This window comes from Gadus chalcogrammus, chromosome 2 (genome assembly GCF_026213295.1).
Source record: "Gadus chalcogrammus isolate NIFS_2021 chromosome 2, NIFS_Gcha_1.0, whole genome shotgun sequence".
Lineage (NCBI taxonomy): Eukaryota > Metazoa > Chordata > Actinopteri > Gadiformes > Gadidae > Gadus > Gadus chalcogrammus.
This window is the reverse complement of record NC_079413.1, coordinates 13193127-13207927: the sequence shown is the minus strand read 5'-3', so window position 1 is coordinate 13207927 and position 14801 is coordinate 13193127. Positions and strand designations below refer to the sequence as shown.

The following is a 14801-nucleotide window of genomic DNA, read 5'->3' as shown; positions in this document are numbered from 1 at the left end:
TAGCAAATGTTTTGAACCCTAACTCCTCCTCACTGACTGCCCCACCCTCATATATTCCATCCTATTTTCTTTATCTTGTTTTTTTCAACTGTTTCCCCCCCCACCCAATTCAGATGTGTAAAACAGAGGCCATGTTTCCTTTGGGATGGGAAGAATATTGATAATCATATGGTATTTGTACAAGACGCAATGCAGTCCCCCTTTTTGAAATTCCCCCCCCCCCCCCTCTTTGTTACTTCTCCATCCTGTCATTAATATCTTTACATAGTTATGGGTGGAGTCACAGGGTTGTTGTTCTACAATGTTCCAGCACGTTTTTCTATGTTTTTTTTATTTTGTCACATGACCCTTGATAGCTCTGGAGAAAAAAAAAGTGGAAGAGGCGAAGAGAAATGTTTGATTGGAAACATATCAGCCAACAATGTCATATGGAAGCAATGTCTCCTTCAAAATGTTTTGAGGGGAGGAGGTCGGGGGGGGTTTTCACCCTTGAATGAGCAAGGCTTTGTATACAGTCTCTCTCGCTCATGTAAACATAACCGCAGCTGCATAAATTGACAATTTACCAACAAATCAAACAAGTCAAAGGGCTGTAGAAATATTAGATGTGAGATGATGGATCGAATTAAGTGTAAATAATATTTGCATGAGATTCAAAAATCCCCAAATGTAAATTACATCTGTGAAGTTAAAGAAAAACATAATATACACTTGTAAGTAAAGCTTTTTGAACAGTGCGCTGCGAACATCCAACAATGTTGCACTTGTGGATTCTTTAAAATAGATGCAAGCCATTCTTGTTCAGAACTCACTCCACACACAAGACCTCTTTTACTCTGGCTCACAACGAGAATCGGCCCCTACAGTCACAGGGTATCTTCCCGGGAGCTGGAGTGATTCACCGAAGATCATTTGTCTCCATGCGTCTCTGTCTGCCGACCGAACTGTGGAGTTAACGCCCCCCGGACAGGAGGAATCATGTGTTGACAACGTGGCTTCCGCTTACTACACCTTCCTCGCGGCTTACATTGCGACTCCGGTTGGGGCAAAGAGTTCAGCCCTGCACCTAGTGCAGGGCTGCTCTGTGTTCTGTGGGGTTGACCCTTTCATTTCCTCTCTGTCCTGTTTGTGACTGTGTGAGATTGTGTGTGTGCTTGGATCCAACTTTAGATTGGTAATTAATTCCAATAAGTGACATGTCTTGCCTTCACTTCCACTCTCTTTAAACACACACTCTCAATCACACACACACACACACACACACACACACACACACACACAATCTCACACACACACACACACAGACACACAATCTCTCACACATACGCACACGAACACACAAGGATAAGCGTGTCCACATACATACACACACGCACTGACACTTCAAAGCAGTCACACTCTATACCGCTAGGATTAGGATGCGATTGAAGAGCTTGATAGAGCCTCAAAGTGCCTTCAGCACCAAAATGCCTTTGGCAGAGCACAGGTAGTCTGTTTGAAAGCCCTTGCACACCCACACAAGCACGCGCACAGAACTGCACGCAACGTATACATGCACACATATGGCTGCTTTAAATGGAGTTGTGTCGGCTGTTTTCCTACCTTCTGTTGGGCTTCTAACGTATTCCGTTTGCTTCTGGCTCATGTTTCGTTGCTAATTTTATCCGTTTGTTCGGCTGATTTTTGGTTTTAATGCATTTGATGGCGTGGTTTCTCATATCCTGTTGTTTTAAGCTCCTATTTATGTGTCGGTATGTCAGTTATTGTCTGTGTGCCTTTTTGTGTGTGTGTGTGTGTGTGTGTGTGTGCGTGTGTCTGTCAGTCTCTGCATGTTTTTTTTGTGTGTGTGTCAATACGTTTGTGTCTGTGTGTGTGTGTGTGTGTCAGTCTTTGCATGCCTGTGTAGGAGTGAACTATTTCCATAAGAATTGTTCAGCCTGTTTGTCTGTTTTGTAGTCAATATGTCCACCTACACTGCCCCCAACACCTGCGCCGCCCACCCACCTCACTCACTTTTATGTAAAACTTGAAATATGGGAGTCACCCCTAATTTAACGTTTACACACGTTTTACACACATGGTCACGCTCATACACACACTTCATGAACGGGCCAGCAAGGGGCTCACACTGGGAGTTATGGTTTTTCACTTCACCGCCACATTGAGGCCTGGATTGTTCGGGGACGCTTGTTTATCTGTATGCGTTTTTTTGCTTTGTGATCGATATTGAAAGACATCTGCTGGGCAAAAACACATTGTGAGAGGGGTATTTCATAAGAATATACTGCCTTTAGACTTTTTCCTACAATCTCATGCATGTATGAAAAGTTATAATCAACAACAGATGATAACATGATCATTGGGTATGGCCTTGAAATTGTTTTTTGATCTGCCTTTCTTTTCAATTTTTCGATTTTTCTGTTTTTTCTTTTTGTTATTCTTTTCTTTTTGTTCTTTGTCGCCAACATGTAAAGCACCCTGGGTCCTGATGAAAGGACCCAGTTAAGGAGTACCAGTTAATTTCAGAGAAAGAGATGGCCCCAGATCGACTCAGATCTTAATTGGCCCATGGAGTTATGATTAGTAATAAACCACAGCAGCAGATGTATAACATGATGCAGTGTTTCTGCTTCTCAGTGCCACGTCATGCGACAGCTGAGCGGCTGCAGTGGCACACACAGCATGGAGTCATGTCAGGAAGTACCCCACCTGACTCTCTCCCTCTGTCTCTCTGTCTTGGTCTCGGAATTCAGGATCTTTTTGGAATTCAGAGGCTTATTTGGCAAATGACATATGATATAAAATATGAATAAATATGTTGATAAATCAATGATATAAAATCTCGCTCTCGCTCTCTCTCTCTCATTGCCTTGGCATCCCCAGGGGACAAATGGTTTGGGTTCATGTGTGTGGTGGTGACAGGTGTGTCCGGACACCAGTGTTTGTCAGGAAGTGGGACGCAGAGTCCAAACAGACCTCAGGTGTTGACTGGCTTTGATGGGGTGTGTGTATTCTGCGCTCACTCCAAACCGTATTTGTTAGTGGGTTGTCTGTCAGTGGCTGCCAGGCTCAGTACAATAGACCCAATGCGTGCGCGCGGGCATGTGACTGTTTCAAGGGTAAGCAAGCTTTTCTTTTATAAACGTGTTTTCCTAAAATGACATCAATCTTGGTCACAAGTTCTCTCTCTTACCTTATTTATTTATCCGCTGTTCTCTCTTAGTTTGGTAAGGAAATCATTGATCTGCGTAGCTGCAAGTAATGGTTGATGTTGGGCCTTAAAGTATCACTGTTGTTTACAGTTTACTGAATTTCACTAATAACTCATAATCCCCCACACTTATAACACTTATAACCACATCTAGTCTTGTATTATCTTGTTGAACTTTTCACTTCGCACCTCGGCCATCTCCGTGGTGATAATAATCTCCAAGGTGTGTTGTGGGGGATGGTCACATAACAACATGGCCGCCAGCGGTGGATCAACGCTGTGTAGTGAAACCTAATGCCTTACTTAACAGCTCATTATGTCCCCGCCAGGCGTGGCTCTTCATTTAACCCACACACACACACACACAATCGCAGCAGAACAAGCACACACAAGCACGGAATACGGTGGCCAAAACAAAAAAGATACCGAGAGGAATAATGGGTTTTAATGACTCGGTGAACGCAATTATAGCGGGCAAAGAAAGTGTGCAATAAATGCAACAAAAAAACTCAAATGTTTCTCACGGTGGTGGAAAGAGATCTTGAAATGATAACCTCCCCGGGGCGTGGAGATGTAAGGGACTACAGTGTGTGTGTGTTTGTGTGTGTGTGTGTGTGTGGGGGGGGGGGAGGGGGGGTGGTTTAAGGGTTGAAAAGTTTATTGAAAGGTTATACAAATGTCATGCCTTTGTCTCTGAGGGCAGAGTGATTATTGTCAGTAAGATTGTTTTGTGGAAGACGGAGAGAGTGGCCGCGATTGTAAAGAAGGCAGATGTGTGAGCGATCTGGGGCATAACTACTGCTTGTGCTCTCTTTGCTCTTCCCCCCCCCCCTCCCATGTGTCTGTCACTGCAGGCAACTACACTGTATCACTTACAACAGGGCCGGTGTAACAAGCGATCCGGTAGCTGTAATTCACCTCCATTTTTTTAACCAACGGTGATGTTTGTCACGTCAAAACATGGCGGTCGACCCCGGTGACCTCTTGTGATTCGCCGGGATCGACGTATCAGTCTGTATTATGGTGTATTTTTGTGTTTTCAAAGCAAGGGAGTGAGCTTTGACCAACCAGCCGCGGGACGTTTGTTTGTGAAACGGCAACCGGCCCGTGAGACACCCGCCCCGTGACACCCGCCGGTGACACCCGCTCATCCAGCTGGCTGGCTTCCCACGAGGGCGGCGGCGGCGGCGGCATACATAAATGAAAGACAAGCGCCGCTCGATAAACCCCAAACAACCACAAAAACAACAACAACAGTCTCCATTCACTTGGCTGCCCCGCCGCTGCCACATTGGGCTCGCTCTCCCTCCTGATAAATAAAACCCACAGAAGAAGAACAACAAGAGTGGGGAAAAAAACTTAATTGGCAGCGACATTTTAATACCCCCCTTCTCCCTCCTCTCCCTCCCCCCCCTGCTCTTCCTGTTAAGCGATGAATCGCTGGCAGGGGATCAGAGGGGTCCGATGCCCGATGTGCCCCAGGGCTGTCGCTGCCTCCTGGCACTCAGGGGCCCTGCAGCCTGGCAACCAGCCCAGGGGCCACAGACCCCGCCACCGAGACAGGCTGCCAAAGTACCAGGGGTCAAAGTCTGTCTGTGTGTGTGTGTGTGTGTGTGTGTGTGTGTGTGTTTGTATTAGCATAGCAAATGGGAGGGCTATGGGTTGTGGGACAGGGGTCTTTGTGCCCTTCCTGCCATGGATTCAATTTCACAACTCTCTTTGACAGCCTCAATCGCTCTGTATCCCTCAATCTCTCTCTCTTGCGCTGTCTCACTCTCTCTCCCTCCCTCTCTCTCAGTCTAGCCTGTTCCTCAGTCTGTCTGTCTGTCCTGGTATCTCTGGTTCTCACACCCAGCGCTCTGCTTTCTTGTTGCAGGCCAGCAGCAGGCTGAAGCAGATGGAGAAGGACCACGCTCAGAAGCTTGCCAAGTCTATCCAGGTAAACAGCTCTCCCTCTCTCAATCTCGCTCTTGCCTTCGCTCTCACTTCCACAATCACTTTCACTCTTCCTCCCTCTATCCCTTTATCTGTCCCTCCCTCCCTACCTCTCCCTTCCTCCCCCTCTGTCACTCTCTCTCCCTCCATCCCTTCCTTATTTCTTCAACTTTTTCGTCTCACCGGATTGTTTGAAGGCACAGGTATTGAACACTGGGCTGCCCGCACATGCATACTAAGCAGGAAGAATACACACATTTGCGCTCTCACACAAAAAAGCAAACACAGAACAAGGCCCAGAAGAAGAAGAAGCTTGGACCGTGTGTTCAATGTTCCATGGTTCTATCGTTGTCTCGTCGTCATCCACCAGAGAGCGAGGGCCCTCCTGCTTTTTTTCCTCAATAGATGAGACGTAGATGCCTCCATATGTATTCCTCTTAATGTTGTCCCACACGGATCTGGTTCCTCTTCTGCCACCACGTGCCGTCGGTGCAGCAGTCTGCCCAGGTGCATTGAGCCCCTTTCTTCTCTATTCTTTCAGGTTTCAATATTTTTGTTTTTTTGGAGATTATTCTTTCTTTTCTTTTTTTTTACAGAGGACAATATAGTCTAGTGGTTTAGGGTGTTGAAGGTTCATGGTTTGATCCCCTTTCCGCTGTCTCCCTCTAGGCATCCCTTTTAGCAAATCGTAGAACCCCTACCTGCTCATTAATGACACATAGCTCAAATAAAACCAGTTAAACACAATGAAGTTGCTTTGGAGTATCGGCTAAACTGCTTCACCAAATAGGGAAATGGAACGTTCTGCCTTTTCTCCTGCTTCTGGTCCATCACATCTCTGCTAAACAATTGTATGTCTCCCCTATCTGTTGCTTACATCTTTAATAGTCTATTCCCACAAGGTTAATTGGTCACTATAAGGTCATTAATAGGATAGGTAAACAGCGAGAATTGACACCTCCCTTGGCACACAGCTCCAGTTTAAGATTTTACAGAAGCCCCCAAAACTCCCCATGAGGGTTGTTTACATGAGCCCAAATAAAATAAATGTTTTTTCTAGTCCTTGATTATGTGGTAAAATATAGGGTATAATATCACGATAATTTGGCTGCAATTAGTGCTCATTGCCCACAGGTCCAAAGGACGTCTCTCTCTCTTTCTCTCCTCTCTCTCTCTCTCTTTCTCCCTCTCTCTCTCTCACCCTCTTTTGTTTTTGTTTTTGTTTCTCTTTCTTTTCCTTTCAGTGCCTCCCCTTCGTGGGGGGGTGGGAGTGGGGGGGGGGTGTTGTGTCGGGATGGCTGGGAAAAGGCCTGCAGAGTTGAAAGTGAGGTTGACAAGCAGATGTTGTGAGCAACACAGTAGCTTATTAGGTTACACAATGGCCGACTTCAAACGCCGCACGGCCGCCACCGCGAACGTTCAACCCCGCCCCGCCCTGTTTAGCCCGCCGCCGTCGCGACGCGCCTCCCAAAGACAAAGCGACAAATGATTAATCCTCTCGTTTTTTGGGGTGAGGAGGGAGATGGGGGGGGGGGGCGCTACTGAGTTGGCAGAGGTTCAATAAACAAAACGAGACAAAAAAAAAAACACTCCCACCATCATTAACGTCAAAACCTCTTCCGTGCAAAACGTGACCCCTCTGATGAGGGGCATTATTATGCAAAGTGTGTATGCATGCGTGCCAGCGTGTATGTGCGTGCGTGCGTGTGTGTGGTGGGAGGGGTTCTCGGAGCGAGCCTATTAGTATGCGTGACTTATGCAGACTGTTTGTCGGTGGGTTCGGGCCCGGCTTTGTGTGCCGGGGAGGGGGGGGAGTGGACGCGGGTGCGTGTGGGCGGCTGGTTATTCTGTTGGCCCGCCTCCAGGGGCCGCGGGGCCCAATGTAAACAAGGAGCCTTTGAACCTCAAAGCCTCACCCTGGCTGTTAACCCCTGGGTGTCTGACAGGGGGCAGCGCTCTCCCGCCCCGCCGCATGGCTAATAGACCAATTAAAAACCTACCGGCCCTATACGTTACCCTCCCGAGGGGGTAGGGGTGGGACATACATTGACATGCACACAAACACACAACTGCACACAAACACACACACAGACATGGGCATAGACACACACACACACACACAATTTCTCGCCTTCTCTCTATTGCACTCTTATTTGCTCTTCTCTGGCGCTCTCCGTTTGGCTAATTAGCGTCCCTTCATACCCCGGCGCGTTGTGCATCTGGCGGCTGAGTGGCCCTCCTGGCCGACCTGCTCACTAAACACCCCACCACCACCAGCCCATCCACCTGCCTAATCATGGTCCTGCACTGGGTGGTTTGTCGAGGAGGAGCTGGTGGTGGTGATGGTGGTGGTGGCGGTGGTGGTGCTGGGTGATCATTAGTGATTCATCTCTGTGACCGTCCCGGTAGTAAGGCGGTGGGAGGGAATTAAGCATGCATTATCCAGAAGCATCCATGTGTGTAAATATATATATATTTAATATAAGGTGAGCGGTCGAAGTGAGGGCCGTCATCTGTTATGAAGGGCTTTGCGGAGGTGTTCCCAGTGTGATCCAACCGTCTTCGTCTTACTTACTCCCCTTTGGATAATAGCTGTTGGAAACCCCCGGCGTTTTAAACTGCCTCCTGTGTGTGTGTGTGTGTGTGTGTGTGTGTGTGTGTGTGTGTGTGTGTGTGTGTGTGTGTGTGTGTGTGTGTGTGTGTGTGTGTGTGTGTGTGTGTGTGTGTGTCTGGGTATGTGTTCAACCCTGTGTGACATTTGCGAATGGGGAGTTGGAGGCAGAGGGACTGCTCAAACACAAATATATTCTTTGAAAACCATGTTCACTAGCTGAATTTGAATATGTATGTTATTCTAGATAAAATATATGAAAAAATATATCGGTCGGGCAAATCCAGAATGATGATTCATCAATATTAAAACATTTTAATGTCTCCCTTGCAATCACTTTTAGTAACTCAGCCTCCAGCATGCATGCAAACACAGCAACACTCACACACAAACATATCCACACGCATGCACGCACATAAACACACACGCATACACACACACACACACACACACACACACACATACGCCCAGTTTAACTCAGGTTCACGGAGAGGTGAGCAACACACCCTCTGCCCACACCACGTGGTGCCAGCAGTCTGAAAACAGACAAGTCTCATCAGACCAATTAGAGACTGAGAGGGGGCGAGGGCCCGGCCTATCAGATGCAGGAACCGGATTAACCAGACAGACGAACGAGGCGAGACGAGCGAGCTGCGCGGGAGTTTAGCATTACGTTTAGCCGCCGCCGCCGCCACTGCTGCTCCTCCCGCCGCAGGGCTTAGGACCTGATGCGGGCCCTCAGTGCAGAGTCTGAGATAATTATTAGTACTATGCCCAGGACCGATGTTTCCCATAATGGGACGCTTGTTGCTTAAATGTGGGTCGCCCACTGACAACATAGAGCTAATCTCCTCTCTCTCTCTCTCTCTCTCTCTCTCTCTCTCTCTCTCTCTCTCTCTCTCTCTCTCTCTCTCTCTCGATCTCTGCCTCCGTCAGCCTGGCTTGCACCAACACTCTTCTTCTCATTTGCTCTCTCCCTCTCCCCCTCTCTATGTCGGTCTCTCTTTCGCCCCGTCCTAACCACTGTACTCCCACACAATGAATAGATTCCTCTAGAGTTTGCGCACGGTAAACAATTGTCTGTCTAGCCTAGAGCTACTATGGCACTGCTCTCTCTCTCTCTCTCTCTCTCTCTCTCTCTCGCGCTCGCTCGCTGGCTGGCTGGCTGGCTCTGCCCCTGTGCCATCCATCCCTTCCTCTCATCTTTCTCTCCTCCCTGGCAGTGGCTTAAATAGAATCTTAATTTGAACTGTAGGATTTCAAAGCGGAGACAGCTTCGTTTCATCTTGGCGTGCACCGCAAGTTCACCAACGCAAAGTCACTCCACTCTGCAAAAAAGCGACGTTTCTTTTTTTTCTTTTCTTTTTTTTTCTTCTTCCTCCCCCTCCCTGTCTAGTTCCTCTCTCTCTCTCTCTCTCTCTCTCTCTCTCTCTCTCTCTCTCTCTCTCTCTCTTCGCTCACCCCTTCTCGCTCTCTTTCTCCTTCTCCTTTTCTCCCTCTCCCTCTCTTTCTCCCTAAAGTCTCACTGTCACCCTGCACATCCTGAGAGAGGAGGAGGAGACAGAGTGCTCTGGGTGTATTGGTGTGATATCCAAGTGATGCTTACTGGAAATCCCAACGCATGCCAAAACATTAGAAGGCCTCCTCCACCTGATCTGAGTCCCACAGCTAGCCCTGTCCAGGGAACCCTGAAGCAAGTGACCAGGGGTTTGGATTTCCCATCCGGCCTTTACAAAACTGCACCTTTTCACTATTTCTTGTTAACGTGCTGTATTTTTTTAATTTAGACCAGTGAATTCGATCAATCTTTTATTTATTTAGCGTCGTCATCAGGTCAGCTGCACTGGTTTCAGCTTACTCCATATCACCAATAAATTAATAGAAGATTGAGGTAATATTTAAATAGTGTATATTAGCGTCGTATCGTATGTCATTTTGTGAACTTACTTTACAACATCTTCTGGATGTTACTTCACGAAGAGGCTTGTAGCGTTGCTCGTTCCTTTAAACACCGTTAGTGTCTCTCTCCATCTTGCTCGTTATCTCTCTCTCTCGATCTCTCTCGCTCGCTCGCTCTCTCTCAATTGGGGAGGACATTTCCTGCATGAGACTTAGTTTGAAAATAAAACAGACAGAAAAAGTAGTATTTCTCTTTAGGGATCCTTTGTATAATTTTGTCAGACACGTGCAAGAACAATCTAAGCCTGTCAGTGGCAAAAACGTTTAGGAGACATACATTGACGAGGCGCTAGTGCCCTTATAGGGTGACATTGAAGCGTGTATTGCAGCTGCAATGGCTCTCCCAATACTGGACCAATTTCTAAAATTGTTGCCCACATTGGTTCACTTGGAATTATGGGAAAATAGGGACCAGGTTAAAAGATCCTGAAATGATCCTTTAATTAATAATTAACAACATGATAAGGCCTCTTATTGTCTCTCTCTGGGGCCTAGCGCACGGCCCAGTCTCTGTCACTACGTCTGCTGTCTTCTTTAATCCTGTCATTCTACTACATTCACTGTCACTCTCTCTGTCTCTCTCTCTCTCTCTCTCTCTCTCTCTCTCCATCTCTCTCTCTCCCTCCCTGTAGCTGATAGCCCAGCTGCAGACGTCAGTGTGTGACTGTAAGGAGGAGGCTGTGCGTGTGCAGCAGAGCCTGGAGAGACAGCTGGAAGAGGGCCAGGCTCGCTGGGACCAGGAGAGACGGACCCTAAGCCACCACGCTGACAAGGCCCACAAGGTGCTGTTCTCCCCCTCGTTGGCCCAGGTTCCTCCCATAGCTGTGTGTTCTGGGCCTTGGCTTATTGTGTGTGTGACTGAGTGAAAATAGTGTGTGTGGGGGGGGGGGGGGGGGGGAGCATTCAATCAAACATCTTCTCAATACGTTTTTTTATACACTTTTGGATGGGATTGCGCATGTTAAAGCCTACTATAGCATTGCATAAATGTGTGCACGGTCAGCCACTTGAGCCCTATTGGGAAATATTGCTGAATCTGCAAACACCTCTTTAACTAAGGAGTTCAGAATATCCCAAATATGAACGGAAACACACGGCTGGGGCCCATTTGGAATTGATTTTCCAATCGAAAGATATAGTTAAAAAAATAACTGTCAAACGGTTAGAAAAGATAAGGTCAGACAAATGAATATACTGAGACTAGATCACATTCAATTGTTGCGTATTGTCTTCTACGCAACGATAATGGACGGTCACAGGCCTGTTGTGCAGTTGTTTCAACAACAAGGTCAACAGATACATACACGTACATTATGTACTTACAGTTCAAGAACCTTTTTCCTTTCCCTCCTTCTTGGAATGCAGACCACCTCCTCTTCACTCCTCCTCATGGTGCTTTAACTCACTACCTATTGTCAGCCAGTCTCTTTAGTTCTCCTACAGAACCTTATGCCCTCAAACACAGGAGACACTCATAAAGCAGCGTCCCCATAAGAGCGTCTCCCTCCCCAGTAAGAGCCGCCTCGTCTCAATGTGACTTTTATAGACACAAGACACAGGTCGCCTTTTTCCTTTTCCCCGACACACTGTCACTGTTTCTATACGTGGTGCCTTTTATATGGCTTGTTGCACATCTCCATAGTTTATTTTACTGGATTCTACTCTCCGTGTCTGGGTGCCGCTTATAAATCTGTCTGTCGCACTCGTTCACCCCTTTTTACATATTGTGGAAATACCACTCCTTTTTCTTTCCCCTTATTTGATTGTTTGTATGTTTTTTAAGCTAGAACTCAAGTTCCTTGTTGTGGCAACGTTTTTATGGTAGTACTTCTGTTCCTTCTTTCGCCAACGTTTTTAAGGTAGTACAGTGGTTCCTTTTTGCGGCAAAGATTTTTTTAGCTTGTACTCTAGTTCCTTGTTGCAACATGTTTTGAAGCTAGAACTCTGATTCCTTGTTGTGGCATCGTTTTTAAGCTAGTTCTCTTTTTCCTTTTGGCGCCCACGTTTTTGCCTGCCACATGTTTGGGTTTATTTGTGACAACTAGAATGACAATAGCATAGACAAAGGATGGTATGGCCGAAAACATCAAGAGGGTGCCGTGTAGTTTCCCCCCCGTGGTCAGGCACAGGCCTTGAACTGCTTCAGACCAGTCACACCCGGTGCGTTGATCGCTTGACAACGTAACATAAATCGATTCGGGATGTGAGGACACACTAGATATACTGTTTTGTTCTTTTTTTTTTAAAACTTGCATCCTTTAACATTTTTTCTGTTTGCAGCCGCTTTTATACAAAGCAAGTAAGACAAAGAAAATCAATAAAGTAATTATTATGAAAATCGAATGACCCCCCTTCCCTGTCTGCCGGACTAACAAACACACAGGGTGCCGGTGGCAGTTGGTGGGGTGTGGCTCTTTAAATAAAGAGCCGTGTGGAGCAGGGGCGCTCTCCAAACACATCCCTGTCCGTTTGTGGTCTGCAGCTGCCACAGAGGGGGGCCTCACCAACCTGCCCTGTTCCCTCACGCACACAGAAACACACACACACACACGGACACAAACACACAACATTAATCGTACACACCCAATCACACACACACAATCACAACCACTCACACACACACACACACACACACACACGTAAACAATCACATACACACTTGTACGTACGCAAACACACACAATCGCATATGATGACACAAACACACACACACACACACACACAATTGCACGAACATACCCCTCACACTAGCACTATACTACCATACACACTCACACACCATACAAACACACACTCACACACACACACAAACAGACACATAAACACAATTATGCACACACACGCAATAGCACTCACACGAAACACAATCACACCCTTGCAATCAAAGACACACATACACATATATCGAAATGTAATTTGAATCAGCCCTTCGGCCATTTTGCCAAGCCTATCGTTATCTACAAGATACATCTTGTTATGAAGATATGTGTAGTTGGTTGACAGTGTGGGAAAAGGGCCACGTATATCTTGTCACCATAACCTGGCACTATCCTGACAGTTTTTCTCCCTGAAGTCCCCTCCTTTCTTTTTGAACACTATCAATGCTTCACACCTTTCTCATGTACCTGCTCATTGTACACATGTACTTACTGTAAGTAGTTCTAAATAACAAGTTCCTGCAACGAGACATGATCGTACAAACATTATCACAGATATGCAATCCACCCCCCCCCCCCCCTTTCTCTCTCTCTCCCTCTCTCTCTCTCTCTCTCTCTCTCCTCTCTCTCTCTCTCATCTCTCTCTCTCTTTCTCTCTCTCTCTCTCCTCTTTCTCTCTCTCCTCTCTCTCTCTCTCCTCTATCTCTCTCTCTCTCTCTCTCTCTCTCTCTCTCTCTCTCTCTCTCTCACACTCTTTATTTTCCCACTCTCTCCCTATGCATGGTTGTATTTTGGTTCTCATAGACCTGTTCTTGTTGTTTAATTCTCTTCCCCCTATTGTCCAACCCTTATGTCGCTAATGAGTATCCAATTAACGGGTGAGCATTGATTGGATAGACAAGTGGACACAAGGGGGGCAAGAGACAAATGGCCGGTAGATGAGATGGGGGGAGGAAAGAGGGAGGACAAAGAGGTGGGGTTCGAAAGGAGAATGCTGGATGTGATGAATAGCAGAGATTTCTACATAGATTGGAATAAAGTAGATCCCGGGACAGTGTGGGTGAGCTAGAAAGCTGTTCTATTTATTCTTCTGTTCTTTCTATTGTCTTGAATCTATTCTTTCCTGTTAAGGAAGGCTCAAGGTTTGGATAGAGAAAAAAAAAAGACCTGTAAGGACAAAGGGAGGGATGTAGAGTGTAAACAGAGACAACAAGAGCGATGGAAAGAACAGGGAAGTGTGTGTGTGTGTGTGTGTGTGTGTGTGTGTGTGTGTGTGTGTGTGTGTGTGTGTGTGTGTGTGTGTGTGTGTGTGTGTGTGTGTGTGTGTGTGTGTGTGTGTGTGTGTGTGTGTGTGTGTGTGTGTGTGTGCGTGCGTGCTGAGAGCTGTCAGTGGGCCGTTGTCGGCCGGTGCGTCGCCTGCTGACATTGTTTCCACGGCGCTCACTTCAAAGGGACAGGATTATGACGAGAACAGCATGGGGGGGGGGGGGGGGGGGGGTCTGACAATGGGCGAGGGGAGGCGTTGGGGGGGGGGGAATGACATCAAAGTTAGCCACATATTCAAAATCGGGATAATCCCCAAACAGTTGTTCAGAAAATGCACGCTGCGTTGTGCACCTCCTCCTCCTCCCTTCTGGCCAGCGTTCTCTGGCGTCCAACCCCGCTTTGAGAATCCTCTTGGGCTCCGCCGCTAGGCATGACGTAGCACAAGTAGGCGTGACCCGGACCAGAGAGAGCCCTCTGTTGTGTCTACTGAATACACTTTCAGACAGTCAAACTCGTGTCGAATATGAATGCATGTTCATGGCTCCTTCCGTATCTCGTTTTCATACCTGTGTTGCTCCGGCTGAGTTGGGAGGGAGGTGGAGCTTGGGGTCCGCTTTGGAAGGTGCTCGTGCGTGCCGGCTGGCGTGCACGTTGCTCATAATCCACCACTTCTTTTGGTGCAACAGCATCAGAAACATCAAAGTGTCTGATGCAAACCGCTGTAGACCTGAACGTGTATGTGTGTAGGGGGTGTGTGTGTGTGTTTTTGAATGTGTGTGTGTGTGTCTCGCACGTGTTGGAAGCAAAATGCCTCTTCCCCCTTGGTGACGGCCCGGCATAGACTTCAACGGTTGTGCCGGCTGGCCCTGGCCTGGTTCAACTCTGTCAGGCCTGATAGATGACATGTAAAACTACAAACCCACTAGGAAATCACACCCCGTCATTCTTCACCATGGCTTTATTTAGCAGACACTTTTCAACCAAAAGCATCAGAATCAATGTTTTATTAATAGCCAGCTAGTAGAGGGTTGGTTGTCCTACTCAAAGATGCCTCCAGGTAGACTGTTGATTGTCATCGTACCTTTGGGTCGGGAGTCAAACAGCCAGCCCCTGCTAGAGTGTTCTGCCTGACCCTGTCTACTCATTGAGGAACCAACCCAGG

General features: G+C 47.2%; 1 protein-coding gene across 2 annotated transcripts in view; it reads left to right on the top strand.

Moving 5' to 3' along the window:
- Positions 1-14801, top strand: part of cep112 (centrosomal protein 112) — a 113468-nt gene that overhangs the window by 75278 nt on the left and 23389 nt on the right. For both annotated transcript variants that reach the window (XM_056581782.1, XM_056581773.1), the window contains exons 22-23: positions 5088-5150; positions 10349-10498. In XM_056581782.1, coding sequence (XP_056437757.1) covers positions 5088-5150; positions 10349-10498 — 213 coding nt within the window. The remainder of the gene's footprint in view (positions 1-5087; positions 5151-10348; positions 10499-14801) is intronic.